This window comes from Camelus bactrianus, chromosome 4, assembly GCF_048773025.1.
Source record: "Camelus bactrianus isolate YW-2024 breed Bactrian camel chromosome 4, ASM4877302v1, whole genome shotgun sequence".
NCBI classification, from domain to species: domain Eukaryota; kingdom Metazoa; phylum Chordata; class Mammalia; order Artiodactyla; family Camelidae; genus Camelus; species Camelus bactrianus.
The window spans coordinates 13,907,317-13,928,678 of record NC_133542.1 but is presented as its reverse complement, the minus strand read 5'-3'; the positions used below and the strand labels follow the sequence as shown (position 1 = coordinate 13,928,678).

Sequence of the window (21,362 nt, the reverse complement as noted above, 5' to 3'; positions counted from 1 at the left end):
CAAGGGGAAAAAAATCTTAAAAATTCCCAGAGGGAGAAAAAATAATTTCCAGGAAAGGATAGCCTCAAGGAATCAAGAGTATTCTTATCAGCCATTATGGACAATATACCCTAATGGCTACTAACATGATCACAAAAGAGGAGTAATGACATACTGTGTGCCTCAAGGACACAACATTGCTTCTAAATATTCTTGACAAAAAACTGAACATGAATCTGATCAAGCCTCCATTTCTAACTACAATCAGCAAATTCAAACAGAAACTCTTGACAACCGTGTTTCTTCAAGCAGTAAACTACAAAGGGAGAGAGGGAGAGAAGGGAGAGCATACAGATTAAAAAGAGACTTAGTATCAACCAATTGCAATGTAGGGATCTTATTTGGATCCCAATTCTTACAAATACAGTTTAAAAAATACTGTAAGGCAACCAGAGAAATTTGAACGTTGGGTATCTCAGGGTTAAAAATATATATCACTGTTTTGTAACCCCTAATGAAATAATGGAAGTAGACAATACTAAATAGCTACTAAAGCCACTTAGGTGCAAGGCTGACAACCCCTGAACCAACAGATAAATCTTAATATCACAGTACCACCAATGAATACAACCAGGTTAAGTAAGAACACTTTCTGAATATTACCTGATGATTTAAGAAATGTTACTTCTTAAGGTATTATAGTTATGTTTAAAAACCAAGTTCTTATCTTTAAGAGATATATTGATACAGAAATATTTACAAAGAAAGGGACTGAAAACAGATGTAGGATTTGCTTTAAAATAATCTAACAGTGGGAAGCAGGTAGAGGTATAGGTGAAAAAAGATTAGACACAGGTAGATAATGGTTGAAGATGTAGCTGAGTAGATGGGAGTTAATGTTTCTATTTTCTTTCCTATTTTTGTTTGAAAATTTCCAAAATAAAGTTTTTTTAAAGTTGACTTTCATTTAGAAACATGAAACATCTTTGAAAACAGTTTAAAATATCTATGTCCTGGAGGAGAAAATGAGAAAATCAAAATCCAAGATTTCTACCAAACAATCATACAGCTGGTTATTAAAAAGGTTAAACTATTTTACTTTGTTTTCTCTTTTAATTAGTTTTTCTCATCTGATTTTAAGCTATTCACGTTCAGTGGTTATGCTATTTAGAACAACACATTTTACCACCCTTCCCTCTAGAATCTTAACTCTCCAAGGCCTCCAGTATTACCCATCTGCTGAAATCTCACTATTAACGAAACCTATGATATATTGGATAGCAATGCCATGTCTCCATCGATTTCTTTTCTTAGGCTGCAGAAAATTTTGGTTTTACAAAAGTTTAAGTTATAAAGGACACACTTTTAATATATTCTAACTGAAGAAAGTCAGCTTGATAACTTTTAACAGTTTTAGTGAGTTCCAGCCTTTTCAAGAAACCAACACTTTATTTTCTGAAAAAGAAACAATTATTTTTTAACATACAAGAACAATTTTTTCTGTAGCTTTCAATCTTTCTCTCAGTAAAACTAATAGAACTTGGGTATTTTTTTTTAATGTAGTATTTTAAACTACTTATTTAAATTTAAGTGCATCATGTTAACCATCATATTCAAAATTTAATCATGGCATTAACCATTCATTACTCATAAAGAAGAAAATGCAAATAATTTAACATAGAAAAAGTGTCTAGAATTCTACTACCAAACCTCTTGAACTATCCACTGAAATTCTGGATAACTGAGTGTTACTAGCCTGGAGATCTAACTTTTAAGAACCACAAATTCAGACATTACTCCAAGAATCAATAAATATTCACTCAGTATCTATTACATACGCCAAGGTGATGCTGTAAAGGCCACAGAAGAAGTAAGCCTTACAAAATGCCACAGGTAGGGTAGGCCAAATATATGTGGCAAGATTTAAGACATAAGTTTTGCCTTTCTTCATGGTGCTTGTCTATGCTTAAAATATGAACATCATACTTTAAAGTGCTAAACTGTGCAATATAAAATATAACAGAATTTCAGAATATATACAGCGATAGAGAAAAGTCAAGGAGATCTTTACAGACGTGTTACATAAAGTAGGTCTTAGACTCCAACAGGTGATATTGACAGGAGAGGAAACTCCCAAGTGTGAGGGACAGAATGGACAATGGCAAAGTGCTAGATCTAAACGCAGGACAACATGTGAGCCTAACAGAATAAAATACACACATAAAATATATAAAAGGGTAGTATCCAAAATTGTCACCTCTGAAGAGATTGCCATCCTAGGACAAACAGTGCAGTAGGGTCCTCCTGCCAGCCTTTTACAGTCAATCAGGTTAAGTGAATATTTTGGGGTCATACAGGGGCACAATAAAAGGTTAACACAAGAGAGATTCCTGACTATAATCCTTCCTCCAGTAATCTCAAAGTAAACAGGAAGAAAATATTTTAAAGTGTCATTTATCATTTCTCCTACCAACTGGGTCAAAGAGAACAAATGTTTGATATCAAAATCTAAGAATAAATATAAACACACACAAAGGGGGTGGGGAGAAAGGAAGACAGAATAGCTGTTTTAGTACTCATATTTATAAGCACCAGAGTTTAGAATCAGGCAACTATTCTCCCAAAAGATCTGTTGGAACTTACTCATTTAACAGGGCATCACACCCAAATATTCTCTGCTAGTAACACTTCAGTGCTCCACAATCTGCCTATCCAAGGAAGATGTGTCCAAACTCATCTACTTCACAAACTGCTGTATTTCCTGTGGCATTGCTTAGCCTGCTTAAATATAAACAGGAGCCTAAAAAAGATATACTAAAGACTTGATTCTAGTTTTAGATAATGTAAAGCAATCCTTTATATACTAATGTAGTAAGCACCTAGTCATTAGCACTATGCCAAAAAAGTGGTAGTTCTGTTTCATAAAGCCTAGAAATCCTACCCTAAAACTAAAACATTTTCATTAAAGAAGTAGGAACGGTAATGAAAACTGTCAGCTTCACCCTAATTCTTTCCATAAAAGAAAGTATGCAAAATGGAAGTAGTGGGAGCCTTTGGAAAAAATAACTGTCACCTTAGACTGAATAGTATTAAAAGTGGAAAACACAGTAAGAAGTGTCCTATATGTTTCCAAAATGGTTGGAGAAAAGATATGAATAATCTCATGGAGAGGACAGTTCAAGAGGGCAGAAGGATGCTCAAAAATAAAACCCTATCCAGGTGGGGAGGCTATAGGTCAAGTGGTAGAGTGTGTGCTTAGCATGCACAAGGTCCTGGGTTCAATCCCCAGAATCTCCATTAACAAATAAATAAATAACCCTAGTTACCTCCCATGCCAAAAAGAAAACAAATAAATAAATGATAACGCATTTTTTAAAAAACCCTGTCCAAACATTAATTATCAAAATGAGGAAATAATCCAAAGAAATATAAGCTACTCACTATGATAAACATATATTTTACAAAGGGCACATAATGAATGATTAATATAAAAGACTGGTATGAATCTATACAAGTAATACAAACAAAGCTGAAGGCTAAGTGAAACAAACAGACAAACAAAAATAACTCAGTTTTGTTAAGACTAGAAAGAAAAAACAAGCTTGGAAGCAACTCTCTCTTTGGGGTAGGTGGTAGAATGTTAAAGGGTAAATGTAAGTAATACTGTATTTCACTTCTTTTTAAGAACAATGTACATACTGGACAGGGTAGAAGAGAATAAAAGAATTCTTTCAGTCATCTATTCATCCATTTACTCATTCAAAATAGTATGAGTACACACTACAGACAAGCATTGAAAACTTAAAGGCTCCTAAGACATAATCCTTTGCCTTACAGTACCTAAATTTAGGTAATCATACATGTTTCTTGAATTTAAAACAATTATTAATTATTGGTCAGTGTCATAAAAGAAGTAAATAAGCAGGCAACAGTGGTATAAATGAGGTGATAATCAATTCTATAGTAAGGGCTGTGAGAGAAAAGGTGAGGCGAGCATAAGTAGGTTAGGGACATCTTCACCAATTTGATCTTAAAGAGATGTTTGATTTTTTTTTAACATTTTTTATTGAGTTATAGTCTTTTTACAATGTTGTGTCAAATTCCAGTGCAGAGCACAATTTTTCAGTTATACACGAACATACACATATTCATTGTCACATTTTTTTTTCGCTGTGAGCTACCACAAGATCTTGTATATATTTCCCTGTGCTATACAGTATAATCTTGTTTATCTATTCTGCATATGCCTGTCGGCATCAACAAATTTTGAACTCACAGTCAGTCCCTTCCCACCCCCCACCCCCTTGGAAACCTATGCAGAATAGATAAACAAGATTATACTGTATACAGAAAGAAAGAAAAAAACATAGCTAAACAGAAACAGACTCACAGACATAGAAGAGATGTTTAATCTTAAAGAGCAAGTAGTTTGACCTAAATAAGAGTATCCCACTGGTGGGAATAAGTATAAATCTCAGATTTGAACAAATTGCAAGACAGGTATTACAACTTGTAGTCACAACTGATAGATTTCCATACATATTCTGACATATGCTGTGAACTAGATACATGATACAGCAACATAGCTCTGGTTTTCAAAAAAAGGTGACTTATATAAGACTACAGTATAGTAAAGCCTGACATCAATTCCTAGTAAGACTCTAGGTTTATTAGGAGGTTTATGAGCTCTGAAAAAAGTAGTGTTAATTAGTTTAGACAGATCAGGTAGCATTTGATCAGGGATCTAAATGATGTGTGAAGACCCTTATGGTTATCTTGGGGAAGAGCACGCAGGCAGGAGGAAACAGCAAAAGCAAAGTGCTTAGAGTGGAGAGGAAAGCAAAGATGAAGGACAGGAGTAAGCAAGGGGGAAATTGACAGGTAACATCACATGGTACCACATCACACCATGTTATCACATGGTACTAGCCATAGGAAGGAAGGACTTCAGATTTTGCTCTGAGATAGGAAGCTACTGGAAGGCTTTGATAAGAACAGTGACATGATCATTCTTATAGGTTAAAATAATTGCTCAGACTGCTGTGTGCAAAAAAAGACTACAGAATAGCACAGACAGAAATACAGGGATCACAATGCTCTAAGAATCAACACCAGAATAATATGGCTAAAAAGAGGTTTGAAGTGGTTGGATTCTGAATATTTTGAAAGTATAGCTGGCAAGTTTTGTTGACAGACAAGAAAAGACGCAAGAATAAGTCCAAGATTCTTGGTCTGGATCTTTGGAAGAATGTAATTGCTATTTATGAAGATGGAGAAGATTGTAGAAGCATGATTTCAGGTTTGTTTATTGTTTGTTTGTTGCTTTGGAGGGGGGATCATGGAAGGATCTAGAATGTATTCTAGGACATATTAATTTCTAAGATGCTTATTCAACATCTAATAAGTAAGCTGGATATTACAAATGTTGGAAAGAGGTCTGAACTGCAGAAATAAATCTGCAGTTGCCAGCCTTGAAACTATATAAGATCACTACCAGGAATGTAGCAAAGAGAAAAAGTACAGAGAATAAGTCCTGGGACACTCACTCTTTAGAAGTCAAGTAGAGGAGAGCATAATGCAAAGGAGACTGGGAATAAAGACCAGTGTCAGGGAAGGGGGGACAGTCAATGGTGCCAAACATGGCTGGTAGGTCAACGTGAGGACTCAGCAATGACCAGAGAAATAGCTGCTGGCAGGAGTACACTAGAGAGGGGGCACTGATAAAGGAAACAACTACAGGTACCAAAAGGGAATATGATCACTATACAAATAGAGGGGCTGGTCCCAGCAACACAGAGAGTTTGGCCATTTTAATAGGAAGGAAGGGGACTGTATAAGTTCAGGAACAAATAGATAGGAAAAATTAATTTACACATCTGTTTTCCTTTATTGTTCCTGGTTATTTTCAAGCCAGGACACGTTTTATTTATCTCTCTATCCCCAGTGCCTAACACAAAACAATTATTTTGTTGGAAGAAAGGACCAGCTTCAAAATTTGAAGAGACATCATTTAGAAGAGGTATTATATTCATTTTCTATAATCCAAAGAACACAGAAGGACCATATGGGCAGAAGTTACATAAAGGCAGAGTATGATTCAATATAGAGACACTTTCATAAATTAGAGACAGCCAGGATGATATTTAGGTGATGAAGCAGAAATCATTAACAACAATAAAAATGGTATAAATAATTATAAGAGTTGATATTTATTGAAAAGCACTTACTATGTACTAAGCCCATCTCTAAAGCACTTTACGTACATTAATCCATTTAATCTTTATGCCACCATAATTCAATAGTCACTCATTATCTCTTTTATAAATGAGGAAACTGAGGGACGGACAGTTTAAGTAACTTGACGCAGTTCATACAACTAAAGTGGCAGAACCAAAATTCAAACCCAAGTATATTTTGAAAAATCTATGCATTGAAACCTTCTATTACTGCCTCCCAGATCTTAACAGAATCAGAACAATCACAAAACCTTCACAAATTAGAATGTCGGTTCAGGTTGAACATATCTTCTTCTTGTGTGTCTCTTTTACCCAACTAAGTAAATATAACACGTAGGAGACAAAGACCTAAAAAGTGCTTCTTAAATGTGAATAAATATTAAGAGAATAAAAAGACAAGCCACAGACTCGGAGAAAATATTTGCAAAACATATCTGATAAAGGACTGGTATACAAAAAATATAAAGAACTCTTAAAACTCAATAATTAGAAAACAGCCAAATTTTAAAATGGGCAAAAGATCTGAAAAGACAAATTAACCAAAGAAGAGATACAGATGGCAAAGAAACATATGAAAAGATGCTCAACATCACATGCCATTAGGATATTGCAAAGTAAAACTAGTACCAATTAGAATGGCCAAAATCCAAAACACTGACAGCACCAAATACTAGCAAGGAAGTAGGACAACAGGAACTCTGATTCATCACTGGTGGGAATGGAAAATGGTACAGGGCTGTTTCTTACAAAATTTAACTTGGTATTTACCCAGAATTGAAAACTTGTGTCCACACAAAAATCTGCATACAAATGATTATAGCAGCTTTGGTCATGACTGCCAAAACTTGGAAGCAACCAAGATGTCCTTCAATAGGTGAATGGATAAGCAAACAACAGTACATTCAGGCAATGGAAGATTATTCAGCAATAAAAGAAATGAGTTATCAAACCATAAAAAGACATAAAGGACCTCAAATGCATATTGCTAAGTGAAAGAAGTCAATCTGAGAAGACTATATACTTTACGTTTCTAGCTATATGACATTCCAGAAAAGACAAAACTACAGAGACAGTAAAAATATCAGTGGTTGCCAGGAGTTTAGGGGAGAGACAGAAGAAGAAAGGGATAAATAGGTAAAACTATACTGTATGATATTGTCACGGTGGATACATGCTATCACAGTTGTCAAAACCCACAGCACACACAGCACAAAGAATCAACCCTCATGTACACTATGGACTTCAGTTAGTAATAATGTATTAATATTGGCTCATCAATTGTAACATATTTACCACACTAATGCAAGATGATCATATGGGAAACTGGGAGAAGAGGTGGTACATGTGAGACTACAGTAACTCTGAACTTCCTTTCCATTTAATTTTTCTGTAATTTAATTTTCTGTAATTTTCTCTAATTTAAAGCTGTTCAAAAAATTAAAGTATTTGTTTTTAAAAATGAAAATAAAGCTTGTAAACTATAAGCTTGATATGTATCAACTATTTGATATAGCAACCAAAAATGATAATTAAATCACAGACTACAGTGTGGGGTATATAAAAAGTTCAGGAACTTGTTACAAAATCTGATTTCAAGCCTAGTATTTACTATTTTTCCTTTTGCAGGAGAATTTCTATATATGAAGGAACTTTTCCCACCAGAACTGGATGAGAACATAATGACCAAAAAGCACAAAGGATCCAAAGGAAATCCACACATCTGAGGAAGGTCTGGAGTATGTAACCTCCAGAGTAGCTGCCCTAAGACTATGTCTAGGATCCTACGAAATGCATCACAAGATAGAATGTTTAAAATGAGTATAATTTAAGGAAATGTGGAAACAAACATTTCTCTCAAAATACCACATCAAATTCTTCATAACTTCTTGACAAAACACACACAGAGCACAATGCAAACAAAAATACTGTCAGTTTACTTTTTTCCCCCCTTAATCCAGAAAAGTCTCATATTTAAATGTAACAGAGGGGCCTTCAAAAGGTACAGAAACAGTATGGGCTGATTTGCCATATAAAATGTAATTTTCACCCTTTCTTCCAACTACTACTCATAGAAAGACACAAATTAAAAAGCAGAGAGGATCATATTTGGTGTCATTGCTGGTAATAACTTGTGAAAAAGCTCAAAGGAATGAGAAAAGCAATATAAATTCTTAAGTCACACTATGGTTATACCAGTCTCTTTTTACTTTACAACTGCTGAACTGGACATCATTTCCCCAGAACAAGTTTTCTAAAATCCTTTAATAAAGAAGTTAACTAGTGTTGAGAAGCTGTATTCTGGGAGTACTTATTTGTTAGACCCAAAGAGATAATCAAGGGCTAGGAAGAAAGAAATCAGACTCAAACTTCGAAAACAGATCAGCAGTACTTGTGCTTCTCTGCTTCCAGCTCCGGAACAGCCTTGTAACACTGTCCTTTCAAACTCCTCACAGTCCTCAACACTCAAGCCTGCAACTGAGGTCTTCAAAGGAAGGGGCCGTACAATTCATCTGCCAATCCAGAGATTTCTTCCTGGAAAACTCTTGGCCTAAAAATGCTTCTTAATTAACTGATGATCTTCACTGTCTTTTCTTTAACAGAGCAATAAAAGTCTCTGATGACATCTTTTCTCAGTATCTTTTTAAATTTCTGTAACTTGTATTTATTCTTTCATGGTTGTGAAGTTCTTTTCAGCAAAACTCAACCCCTTTGTACCTGCAAATTCATTTCTTCATCGTCTTATTCTAGTCCCTGTATGTGCCTACTTTTGCTTCTCCTAGTGCAATACCACCTCAGAACAACAGTAACGACAAAATCAACAAGAACAAAAATTAGTTGGATTTTTTTCCTTTATCCTTCACCTTAAGGATTTAAACAGCCTCGTCCAGTTTTATGTTTAACAGCTTTGCTAAATGATAGAAAAATCTCATATCATATTTAATATTTTTAGAAGTAATAAATGAATACATTAAGGTCACCATCAATTCTTTATTAATAGTCTAAAAGAGTGGCCTCTCAACTTCATCATTTACATAAACCTACCAGTGAAAACATTTAAGTACCTGTCCCACCATATTTTTATTTACTTATAAATTAATACATACAATTATAATAAATTAATATGCACCACTACAATTATACACATCTGATCAGAAATTTTAAAAGAGAGAGATTTAAACATATGCTTATATGTACTGATTTACTTTGGAAGTTCTAGTATTTTCTTCCTGAACTCTCAGGAAGTGTGTATGAACACAATTTGGTGACCAGTGGTCTGAAAGGCTGAAAGAAGCCGATAGAAGACAACTAGGTGAAACTTTTATCACAGAGTTTAACCACTGAAAACAATTTTACCCTATTAAAGCCCATCTTCAACTTCTTGAAGTTCTTATCAAGATAATTCTTAAAGCTATCTATCATTTAAACTGTTGACTTAGAAGGACATAATTGCATGAGGCCACTACATTAAAAAGTGGCAAGATTTGAGCCTAACCACAGCAAAAGTCTGTGTGCTTATTTTGTGTGTGTTTGCATCGTCTGTCTCTAATAAAAAAGAATTTTCACAGGAATAAACTAATGTAAAAGATTCAGAGTCAGATGCAGTCAATGTCTCATTCATTGTGATCATTTTATATACCATATGGTTACATTATTTACTTTTATGACTGTATTCAAGTGAATGCATGTCAAGGAACTATCATACAGCTTAAAAGACTAAAAACCTAGCATCTTTTCCTCCAACAGAATTTTTTAAAATTTTGAGATAGAAAAAATTGTGTATTTCATTCTGCTTCTATTAAACAATTTAAGAAAACAGTTATTAAGAGCACTCTTCCCAAGTGCAGACACTGCACTAGGTACTGGCCTTTACAAAATCTGACAGAAAGGAACTTCAGGATCAAAGCCAAACATCCATTCAAACACGGCTTGAATCTGCTCTACAACTGCACCACCAAGTGGCCATTTATGTAACTAGTGTTCAAATACCTTCAGCAATAGGGACATAATCTCAGATGGCAGCCTAACACATTTTCTGATACATCTGATTTTTTGAAATAAATAAATGGAACTAAAATCATCTAATGATAACCTTATATACTGGACCTTCTTTTACTCTCAGAGGCAATATAGAACCAGGCTAAGCAGTCTTCCACTTGACAGCCCTTTAAATATTTTAAAGTGACCACTACAAATCTCAACTCTTCAATCTAACTACACAGTTTTAACTTGGTTATTTCTCATGGGTAGTTAAGAAAATTTCCCATAACAACTTCCAAGATTGAATGCAAAAATAAGAGCTTAATTCTTGAAGTTATAAAGGAGAATAATCTGCAAAATTACACATATCCTCAGTTGTAAACTTTAAAGTAACAATTTAAGTATAGGCCACTGTTTTAATATTACTGAACATCATAAATGTATTTATTTATACATAAATATATAGGGAGAGAATTCATTAACATTAGTAAAGATTTGTTTGATATTTTAAGAATATTTTCTATGTACTAAATACCTTTGGCAAAGTTTTCTTTTTTTTTTAATTGTAGCACAAATGACCAATTTAGAAAATTTATAACCATTCTTATACAACTGCCCTCCTGCTAAAAATGAGTAACTTAGGACACTAATCCTGAGAAGAGTTTCTATTTTATTACAGTACCAACCAATCAACTAGTAGATTATATTTACATTTAAATAATGTTCAAACAGTGAAGGTAGAAGTTAGTGCACAATCTGATACTCATCTTCAGCACAGCCAGTTTCATAAATAAATTCCTAATAAGAAAAATAATACCAATACTAGACAAAGAAATGCCAATTTCAATTTACCTAATTCAAAGTTAATATTTCTCAATATTGAGTACTTTATAAGCTGAAAAAAACTGAAAATATAATTTAAATAACCTGCCAATATCACATAGCATTCATAGAGCATAAAATAAGATTTATTTTATTCTGAAAGAACAAAGAGAAAATTCAATGCTGCTTTATATTTTGGTCTACTGAACAAAGAGTTACATGAGTACTAAATAGGCTTCAGTGAATTTTCTTAAATGATCAAGCCATTAAATAAAATGACAATGCATTCACAAAGAGAATTATATTTTTATTGAGCTAACTGAGCAAAAAAAGCTAGCTATGCAAGAAAAGCTAGAGATAATATTAAATCAATTTTGAAAGTTTTGCGTATTAAAAAAAGACAATATTAGTTCATTTAGAAAAATGGCAATAATCTTTACTGAGCCTACTAGGATTTCTGTTTCCTGGGGTACCTCAGCTTCTTGGGTAACTCCAAGCAAGTTACTTCCATCTGGTTCAGATTTCAGCTATATTATTATTTATCTCCATGATGTTCCACACAATTGAATCTTTTAAATAACTTACATTTATTCCATAATGCAACACAATTTTATATTTCAACCATTTTTACTGGCATTTTTCTAAAAGGTCTTACTTATTCCCCTGCTTTCTAAAAACAGTTAAAACTTAATTTAACCACTTTCTACAGATTTAGTCACAGCATGAACTGTACTGCACAACGGTACCTCTGTGCTTGGATCTCTCGTTTTCTCACTCTGCTTGTTGTCACTGATGACAGTGTGTACCTAATGTTTATGATGCCTAGGTGAGGACCTCCGAGTATCTATAAGGCTCCTAAGCATAAAAACCCTGGGTTTTGTGGTATCTGGCTACTCTGAGTTCTTCTCCTCTCCTTCTCTGCCTCTAATGCTAATTTTCAAATGACTGAAGTTACCACTAAAAAAACACACACACACACACACACACAGCAAAATAGGCTGTTGGCACCAGGAAGGGAGTAATGAAAAGCTCCAGGTACCTGAACATGAGAGCAGAAAAACACCTTCCCTTAGAGGGCAGCATTCTTTTCTGAAGAGCCTCCACTCCTTTTTCCCTGGGAAATGGAATCACCCTGCCCATTCTAGACTTTTCTATCCTTTATATGGCATTCCTTTCTCCACGGATAATCTAATAGCATACTCTCCCACACTGCCTGCTTATTAAATGCAAAGAAGAGAAACAAAGGCAGAAACAACAATAGTGCTGTTAAATTATATGATGGTGTGCAAGAGTTACATGACTATGACTATATTACATGGAAACAATACGTGCTTAGCATGTATTTATACATGAAAAATAAATGTGAATGAAATTATGAAGCTGAGTTTATGTCTGCAGAGGTGCTCATAGAAGTAATACAAAGATATAACTTTGTCTGGTTATTTAAGAAGTTAACACAACAGGACTTCTGAAAAGCCCTGGAATTCTCAAAAATCATCAGAAATATTTATAAATGCAGAGCACATAGGTTAGAATTACAGAAAACCTAGATATTTTTTCTCTCTACATACAAATTGAAGGAATCACAAAATTAAATTTTTTTCACTTTGCTTATTAAACATTAGTAATACAGGCCACAGCTTAAAAAAAATAAATTCTGCCTAAATGATGACCTGTTTCTCTACAAAATAAGTCCCTATGACTCAAGTTTCACAGAAACTATTCTAAGCCATCAAAGATTAGTTGCTTACATGAAAGCAACATAACCCTCTTGGCTGCAACAGATTCTCACTGCTCTGAAGTAATTTTATCAGGAAAAAGGGAAAATGTGAGGTAGCCTTTGAGTAACTAACAAAATTTTCTTTATATTCAATTTTCCCTACTAGGCATGAGAAAAAAAGACATCTAAAAGATTAGTCCATTGATCTACCTGGCTTGAATAAATAACAAATTATCACTTTATGTCTGCTAACTAGTAATATTACTGATTTATAGAAAGCAATATATAAGGAAGAAAGTAAACAAGAACAAAATATCTCTGCAAACAAAAAGAGAGAAAAAAGTTATCTTATAAAACCTATTTTTTCCACATTCAACTCAAGCTATCCGTTTAACATAGCTACAATATCTTGCAGCTGAGAAAATATAATAGATCATTGAATTATAACTATTCAAGATGACACTTTCTGGTGACATCTGTAACTACATATCACCAAGGCAGAACCACTACATTGGTTAAAGGAGTCATGAAATAAAAACTGTATTCCTTCTCTTTTGATCTTGCACCAAATAAACTATTCTGCTCCCCTATGTGTAAAATGGGGGCAGGCTGGAAGACTGAAAATTTATTACTGTTAAAATGCTTATAATTTTTAGGTAAATGTTACAGAAAAAGTTAAGTACTTGATTCATACCTTGTTTTAATTCCAAACCTTCAGGTTGCTTGTTCTCTCTCAGGGATGAAGTAGAATCTATACAGACATCTTGTCTGAGGAGCAAAAATAAATAAAAACAAATTTTTAAACTATATTCAATCAAATAATATTTACTGCTGAGGTTCCTAGAACTAAGTTATACACTTGAGAAGACACACAGAATTCTTCTTAGCCCCCAGGGTACCATTCAGTGCACTCTGGAAACTCAGAAACATGGATACAAGTGTCAGAAGCAGCAGCTATAAACTACTACTGATTTAAGTAGTATACTTCTTTGTAAAATCAAGGGGCAAACCTGGTAATTTTTTCTCCCTTCCAATACTCTGCAGGGTAGCTGACGGGAGAAATAATAACTCACAGAAGAATCCAGCAGTTTCTCAAGTTCAACTATTAAATTTAATGGACACTTTGGCATTCAAATTATTTTATATTCATTTAACTTCATACCTCAAATGCTTTGAGGGCCACAGTATGTGGGAAATACATATTTCATTTGTAATATACATATGTAATCAAAGTAAATGGATTAAGTATAAGATTATGCCATAAAAAATACTTTGATTCACTAGGTTCTATAAAAAAGCTGCAAACTAAACTAATTCTCCTTTTTAGAAGGCATTATACCATCTTAATATTGATGTTACAAATACTTTTCAGCAAATGTCAAAAAATTAACTGTAAAGATTCAAAATGACTATTTTCTATAAAATAAGTACCGATTGCCTTCTGAGAATTTTTATACACACCCTAAGACTAATACACTAGAAATATTTCAGAAATTTTCCTATTCACAAAACTTTTTTTATCCACTTAATAAGAAACCTATCAAATAACCAAAGGATAAAAATTTGTAATCATTTTTTGAGAAGTTTACAATTTTCTTTGCAGTCAAAATATTTGGCATTTACAAGTTTGTTTTGTAATAAAACTTTACTATTACAAGTACAAACTCAGAGACTATGAAAATATTTGAATTTGTTATTGTGACATCTTAGAGATTTATAATTGAGGTATCTCCATTTTTTACATTCTTTCTGTCTAATATCACCTACTCAGATTTTATTCTTTTACCAAAATGACTCACAGGTCTGAAGGAGGATATCAACAACACTCCTTGGCAATCTAGGGACAGATTAAACATCAATACTACATTAAAAGCTTTACAAAGAGTAAAATTAAAATACACTACCATGAGCCTAACATCAAATTAGATTTACCTACTGGGAACATTAATGTTTGTTCTTACACATCCTTGAACAGCACTTATTTCTTCTTCTAAACACATACATCTAAATGACTTGAACAAAGACATAATGCAACATCACCATTAAAAGGACAGTGGGAATATCTAATACCTTGGATACAACATCATTTATGCACTATTATAGCTGAGAATGTATAACCTATATCGTTAGGAATCATCAGACAAACCCAAAGTGGAAATGAGTAATGTTCTATTAAAAGCGGTGAGGAGAGTTAAACGTCAATGTTATAAAAGACAAATAAAGACTGTGGAAATATTCCAGGTTAAAGGCGGGGAAAGAGTCAAGACAATTAAATGTTATGACTGACTTGAAACTGCTGAACTGGATGGGGGAAAAACATAATAAAGGATATTACTGAGTCAAATGACAAACACAAATACTGACGGCAGATTGGATAAAAGTATTTTATCAATGTTAAAATTACTAAAGCTGAATTTACTGAAGTTAACAATGTATTGTGGTTAAGTGAAAAAGAGTATCACATTCTTAGGAAAAGTCCAATGTTGTGTCTAGACACATAGTGTCATGATGTATGTAACTTAGCTTCAAATGTTTCAGAAGAAAAGACACATGTAATAAGAGAGCATATGCAAATAGGATAAAATATTAATAATAGGTAATTCCAGGTAAAGGGTGTATGTGTTTCTTATATCATTGTTATCTCTGAAATATTTTAATAATTCTGAAATTATTTCCAAATAAGTTTTAATAATAATGTAGTGAAATGTATACTATGCATTAGTTTCTTTGTGAAAGCTCCTTGAATCCCCTTCAAATAAAACTGGAGCCCTCTATAAAGATTATCTGCTGTTATAAACAATTTCTTTTATTGCCCAAAGTAAACTTTTATAGTGTTCTGTTTTCTCTTGAGTTTGATCAGGCTGTTGAAGAAAGTCACCAAAAAGAATTTCAGACAGTAGATGTAGTATACCACCTTGTGGCTGAAAAGTGAAAAGCTAGATGCTTTTACATTAGCATCATCCAAAGCCGAAAAAAATTCCAGAAAATAGTTTGGAATTTTAATTTTTCTAAGACATACATTTGCAACTAAAATTATTATATATATTCAGAGTTCTCTAATACAATTTAAAGCTTTTCACTAAAAAGCATGAAAAGCAAGATAGAAACAAAAAAGAAAGTATATTAAAGTACAAGAAAACTAAGTGTACATGTCTTATTCTTATTTTTAGATCTATGAAAATAAAAAATGTCTATTCCCAAGTGATAAAACACACTAAGTGTCAGAGTTAGGAAAACTAAAGCAATTGCATCTTATATTTAATTTGAATATAATATTTAAACATTTCTATCAAACACTTTAAAACTATATAAGAATTTTATAACAATTAGAGACAAGGTGAAAAGGGAAAAGGAGGGAAGGAACACAATACTAAATCTGGTTTGGGTTAAGAATCCTGAAATGCTTATTGTGCTCTTTTCCATTAAAAAAAAAAAAAGCCTGTTTTCTCCCCCCAATTCTCTTCTACCATCTGCAATGCTCCTTATATAGCTTAATGTACAATATTGAATTATAAGAGAGCCCTTTTATCTATCCTTGGGATTTAAGTTCTCATACCAACACTAGTCTAACTTTCTTTTATCCCAAAAACAGTTTCACCCTTGATCTTTTCTTGTAATTCCAAATTTGTAAAATCAGAGTAATACACTGGGGGCTGATCTGTAGGATTTAATCAAGAACAACCACACATGTGAATTACTAAGGTTTAAAATATATTTCTAAACAGAAAAAAAAAATTCATTTCTTGTCCAAAGAAAAATACTGGGAAGATACCTCCACAGAAGGATAAAGAAAGAAAACCAAACCAGAAGGACTCTTCCCATTCAGCAAAAGTTGGTTAACAAAGAATCAGGCAAACTGGCTTAACAAGAGGTATAACCCTTGATTCTCTCCACTGTCCTGGGAGTAAAGCTAGATACTGAATGAAGCCAGCCTATCATTCTATGAGCTCTCTACTATTAGAAGTTAGAGACAGGCAAGGAACCTAGAGTAGCCAAAACAATTTTGAAAAAGAATACCAAAGTTAAAGGATGAACACTATCACATTTCAAGACTATTAAGCTATAGTGATCAAGACAGGAAAGATATCAGAGAAAGGATAAACATCTAGATTAGTAAAACAGAAGAGAATCCAGAAATAGACCCAACATATATATGATCAATAATCTAAAACAACATAAATGTATATTACAGTTCTGTATGTCAAAAATCTGGGATGGGTCTCACAGGACAAAAATCAGTGTCTGCAGGCTGCATTCCTTTCTGTAGGCTCTAGGAGAGAATTCATTTCCTGCTCATTTGGGTTGTTGGCATAAATCAGTTCCTTGAGGTTGTAGGACCAAAATCCCTTGTTTCCTTGTTGGCTGTAAACGGAGGATCATTTCCAGCTTCTAGTCAAGGTCTTCTCATGTCAGTTCTCTCTGATCTACTGTCTTCCTCTTCTACTTTTAAGAATACAATGTGATTAAATTGGGATAACCTGGATAATCCAGGATAACCTCCCTATCTCAAAGTCCTTAACCTTAACCAAATCTGCAAAATCTCTTTTGTCATACAAAGTAACACATTCTAAGGTTCTGGAGATTAGATTGTAAACATCTTTCCAGGGTCACTTTTCTGCATACAGGATCATCCCAACTGGAAAATGAATAAACAAACTATGGTATACCCACACAATGGAATACTGACTACACAGCAAGAAAAAGGAAGAAACTACTGATATACACAGCAACATAAATGAATCTCAAATGCATTATGGTAAGTTAAAGAAGCCAGACTCAAAAGAGAATATACTGTATTTTTCTACCTATACAACATTCGGGAAAAACAAAGTCTCTTCTTTGTTCTATCCCAATATTCCTGTTTACAAGACTTTCCCTATTGAAAAAGTTGTATGAGATCACCTTGTAAGTGCTTTATTTAAAGGTGCACAAATTGGACATGCTAGCATTCTACTACTTTGAATGTGGAGTCATATCTAAGCATTAGGTCACAGTACTATCAATGATTACTAATAATTTCTGTGAAGGTTTTCTGAAAAACGTATCCTGTTATTTCTGATAAGCTTACCCTATCATGTAGATAGTCTACCTCAGTATTACAGCCTAATAGCAATTTATGAAGGACACAAGAACATTAAGTGGGGTACAGATAACCTATGTATTACCGTTGACCAGACTGCAAGCACACAGTCAACCTCTTTGTAATACAAAAATATGTCTAAAAGAATTGAGCTTATAGAGTAATTGCAGTATAACAAATTGATCTCATTTATGAGAAAAATTTTTCATGCCTTAAAATATGTATACAGTATTTTCTCTTAATTTAAACTATTTTTGTAACAAATGAAAAAGTTTGACATTTGTAAACAATAAACTGTTTTTTAAAAAGCAGTAACAGTAAAGAATAATAATTACAAATCATAATGAATTACTTTGCTTTCTTTAGGCTTTTACAACAGGAAAAGGGGGAGGGAATCCACAATACTCATCAGTGTAAAGTGGAATTTTAAGAATAGTTACTGTTACAGATTCAGAGTAAAAATTCTAAAACAAATATAGCAATATTTTTTGGCTTACCATGTGATAGGTACTATTTCAAGCATTTTACAATCTTTCTCTCATTTAATCATCATCACAACCCTATTTGTAGGCACTGATATTACACGTATTCTCCAAAAAAAGGAAATTGAGGCCCAGAGAGGTTAACTTGCCAAAGGTCAGAGAGACAGTAAGCTGTGGAGTTCTGCTGTCAAAAATGCAGTTTAACTCTAGAACCTTCACTGTTTACATTTATGCAGACTTTCTCCTTATAGAAACAGTTGTCCAAGAGGTGATATGGGTGGGGAGGGGAGAGGTATAAATTGGTTTAAACCCTGTAAAAGTCAATTATGGCAATATCTGTTAAAATTTCAAATGCCCAAACATCTCATCCAACAATTAACTTTTGGGTATTTACACTACATATAATCAGAGAAGAAAAGGATTACTTATATAGAGAGATATTCTTATCATACATAGTAACAAAAGATAGTAAACATTTAAATGTCCACCAATGGACTGTTTTGCCACAGCCAACAATGGAATAGTATACACGTATATATATATATGAAGCCTTATATGCACTGGCTAGAACAAAATCCAAGAAAAGACATACTATTATATGGAAAAAGTTAGATGAAAAAAACGTACCAAACAGTTTGCACAGTATGCTACCATCTGTGTGAGAAGAAAAAATACACATACACTTACACATTTGTAAATGTATAGAATATCTCTGGGAGGATACACAAGAAACTGATTTACTGTAGTTGCCTACAGAAAGGGACTCAGAATGGGGAACAGAAAAAAGAGTAGGACTTATTTTCACTATATACTTTAAAAAAATTGCTATTGTGTGCATGTATTTACCATTCAAATAAAAAGCTGCTAAATAACAGACACCAGATACATGGCTACATGGAAAAATGTCCTTATTTTCTGGAAATTCAGACAAATATGTAGAATCAGTTCACTTTATAATACTTAAAAAGAACAGATGAAGCAATTATGGAAAGTTGTAATAATTGTTAGATCTAGGCAATAGTTATGTGGGCGTTTCATTACACTACCCTCTCTACTTTTCTATATTCTTGACATTTTATACAATAAAAAGTAAAAATGAAAACAACCTGATACAGTGAAATTCCTTTTTTCTAACTCAAGTCAGGTGGTAGCATTTAAAGGAAGAAAAAAAATTACAGGGAATCTTTTAAAAGTTACATATATTATTTAATTATTTTAGGTTATCACAAAACAAATGTATCTTCATTCACCAGATCTTTGGATATGAGGCCTTATCTTTGATTTGAATATACGGAAAAGAGCTCAGGTTCATCCTACTCACATAAGCCGCTGTCTATATTTCTACTTATGGATTATTTAAAATGCAAAAATCTGACTGCAGAAAAAATAACCCTTTATATTTATACAAAGGAGTGCACTAGTGCACTTCTCCCACCATTTGAAGTTTTTGCTTACTAAGTCATTTGTGTTTGTTCCCAATGTGGTTATCATAGTTTTATTATTTAGCTAAATATAGAAACAGATGAAATTACAATGAGGTATCACCTCACACCAGTCAGAATGGCCATCATTAAAAAGTCCACAAATGATGAATGCTGGAGAGGGTGTGGAGAAAAGGGAACCCTCCTACACTGTTGGAGGGAATGCAGTTTGGTGAGGCCATTATGGAAAACAGTATGGAGATTCTTCAAAAGACTAAAAATAGACTTAACCATATGACCCAGCAATCCCACTCCCGGGCATATAACCAGAAGGAATTCTAATTCAAAAAGACACCTGCACCCCAATGTTCATAACAGCACTATTTACAATAGCCAACTCATGCAAACAACCTAAATGTCCATCAACAGATGACTGGATAAAGAAGAGGTGGTATATTTATACAATGGAATACTATTCAGCCATAAAAATGGCAACATAACGCCACTTGCAGCAACATGGATGTCCCTGGAGAATGTCAGTCTAAGTGTAGTAAGCCAGAAAGAGAAATAAAAATATCATATGATATCACTCATATGTGCAATATTAAAAAAAAAAAAAGAAGGCAAATGAACTTAAATATAAAGCAGTAACAGACTCACAGATATAGAATACAAACTTGTGGTTGCCAAGGGATAGACTGGGAGTTTGAGATTTGTAGATACTGACAGGTATATATAGAACAGATAAACAAGTTTATACTGTGTAGCACAGGGAAATATATTCAAGATCTTGTAGGAGCTCACAGTGAAAAATAGGAAAATGAATATATGTATATTCATATATGACTGAAAAATTGTGCTCTACACTAGAAACTGGCACATTGTAAACTGACTATAACTCAATTAAAAAACAACAACAACAAAAAAAGAACAGTCATTAAGTTTATTATGCTGAACATTAGTGAATTTATCTTTCAAGTGAAATGGAAAAGGCAATTAATACAAAGAATCAGGTAAGTGATAAAGAAAAACTTAGAATTTTTTTAAAGTGACAAGGGAAGAGCAGAGAAAAGGAAAGCTACTTGCTTACATCTAATCGAGTGCTTGAGCAGCAGGATGATGCAGTTAAATGACTGATGGGAAAACGACAATAGATGCAGCTTAAAAATCAGGGTTCTGTAACAAAAAGGATAGTTTGTGTGTGTGTGTGTGTGTAGACAGTTACAAAATCAGAAAACAAGGCTTCCCAAGATAATCAAAATTCCCCAATGGAAAACATAATTGCAATTCAAATGAAGAGCCCCTTTGAGACTCAGAAGCTCACTCTCCCATTCCAAGGAATGTTCTAGACATTCTGGAGAGGCGCCTATCTGCTAAACATTTAAAAAGTAACTGGGTCAAGATGTGCTTCAAAGTTATCAAGTTGGAAGAAGTTGGCAGGAGGGAGTTTAAAATAATATGGGAGGGAACATAGTGGGTGACAGTTATTCAAGGATTCACTATACACTGAAATTTTCCACAGCATAGTTCAATAAATAAATAACTGGTATGAAATTACCCTATATACTCCAGAGGTTATGTGAGTTGGATGAATCACAGGTCAATTTCTGAAGGTATTATTCCTAATATGCCTACTTGGGTCTT

At 33.5% G+C, this 21,362-nt stretch overlaps 1 protein-coding gene across 1 annotated transcript in view; it reads right to left on the bottom strand.

Moving 5' to 3' along the window:
* The window catches only part of CAAP1 (caspase activity and apoptosis inhibitor 1), a 44,645-nt gene that overhangs the window by 5,830 nt on the left and 17,453 nt on the right, over positions 1 to 21,362 (bottom strand). Inside the window, exon 5 of the mRNA XM_010957904.3 lies at positions 13,430 to 13,503. Within this exon, the coding sequence (XP_010956206.3) occupies positions 13,430 to 13,503 (74 nt within the window). The remainder of the gene's footprint in view (positions 1 to 13,429; positions 13,504 to 21,362) is intronic.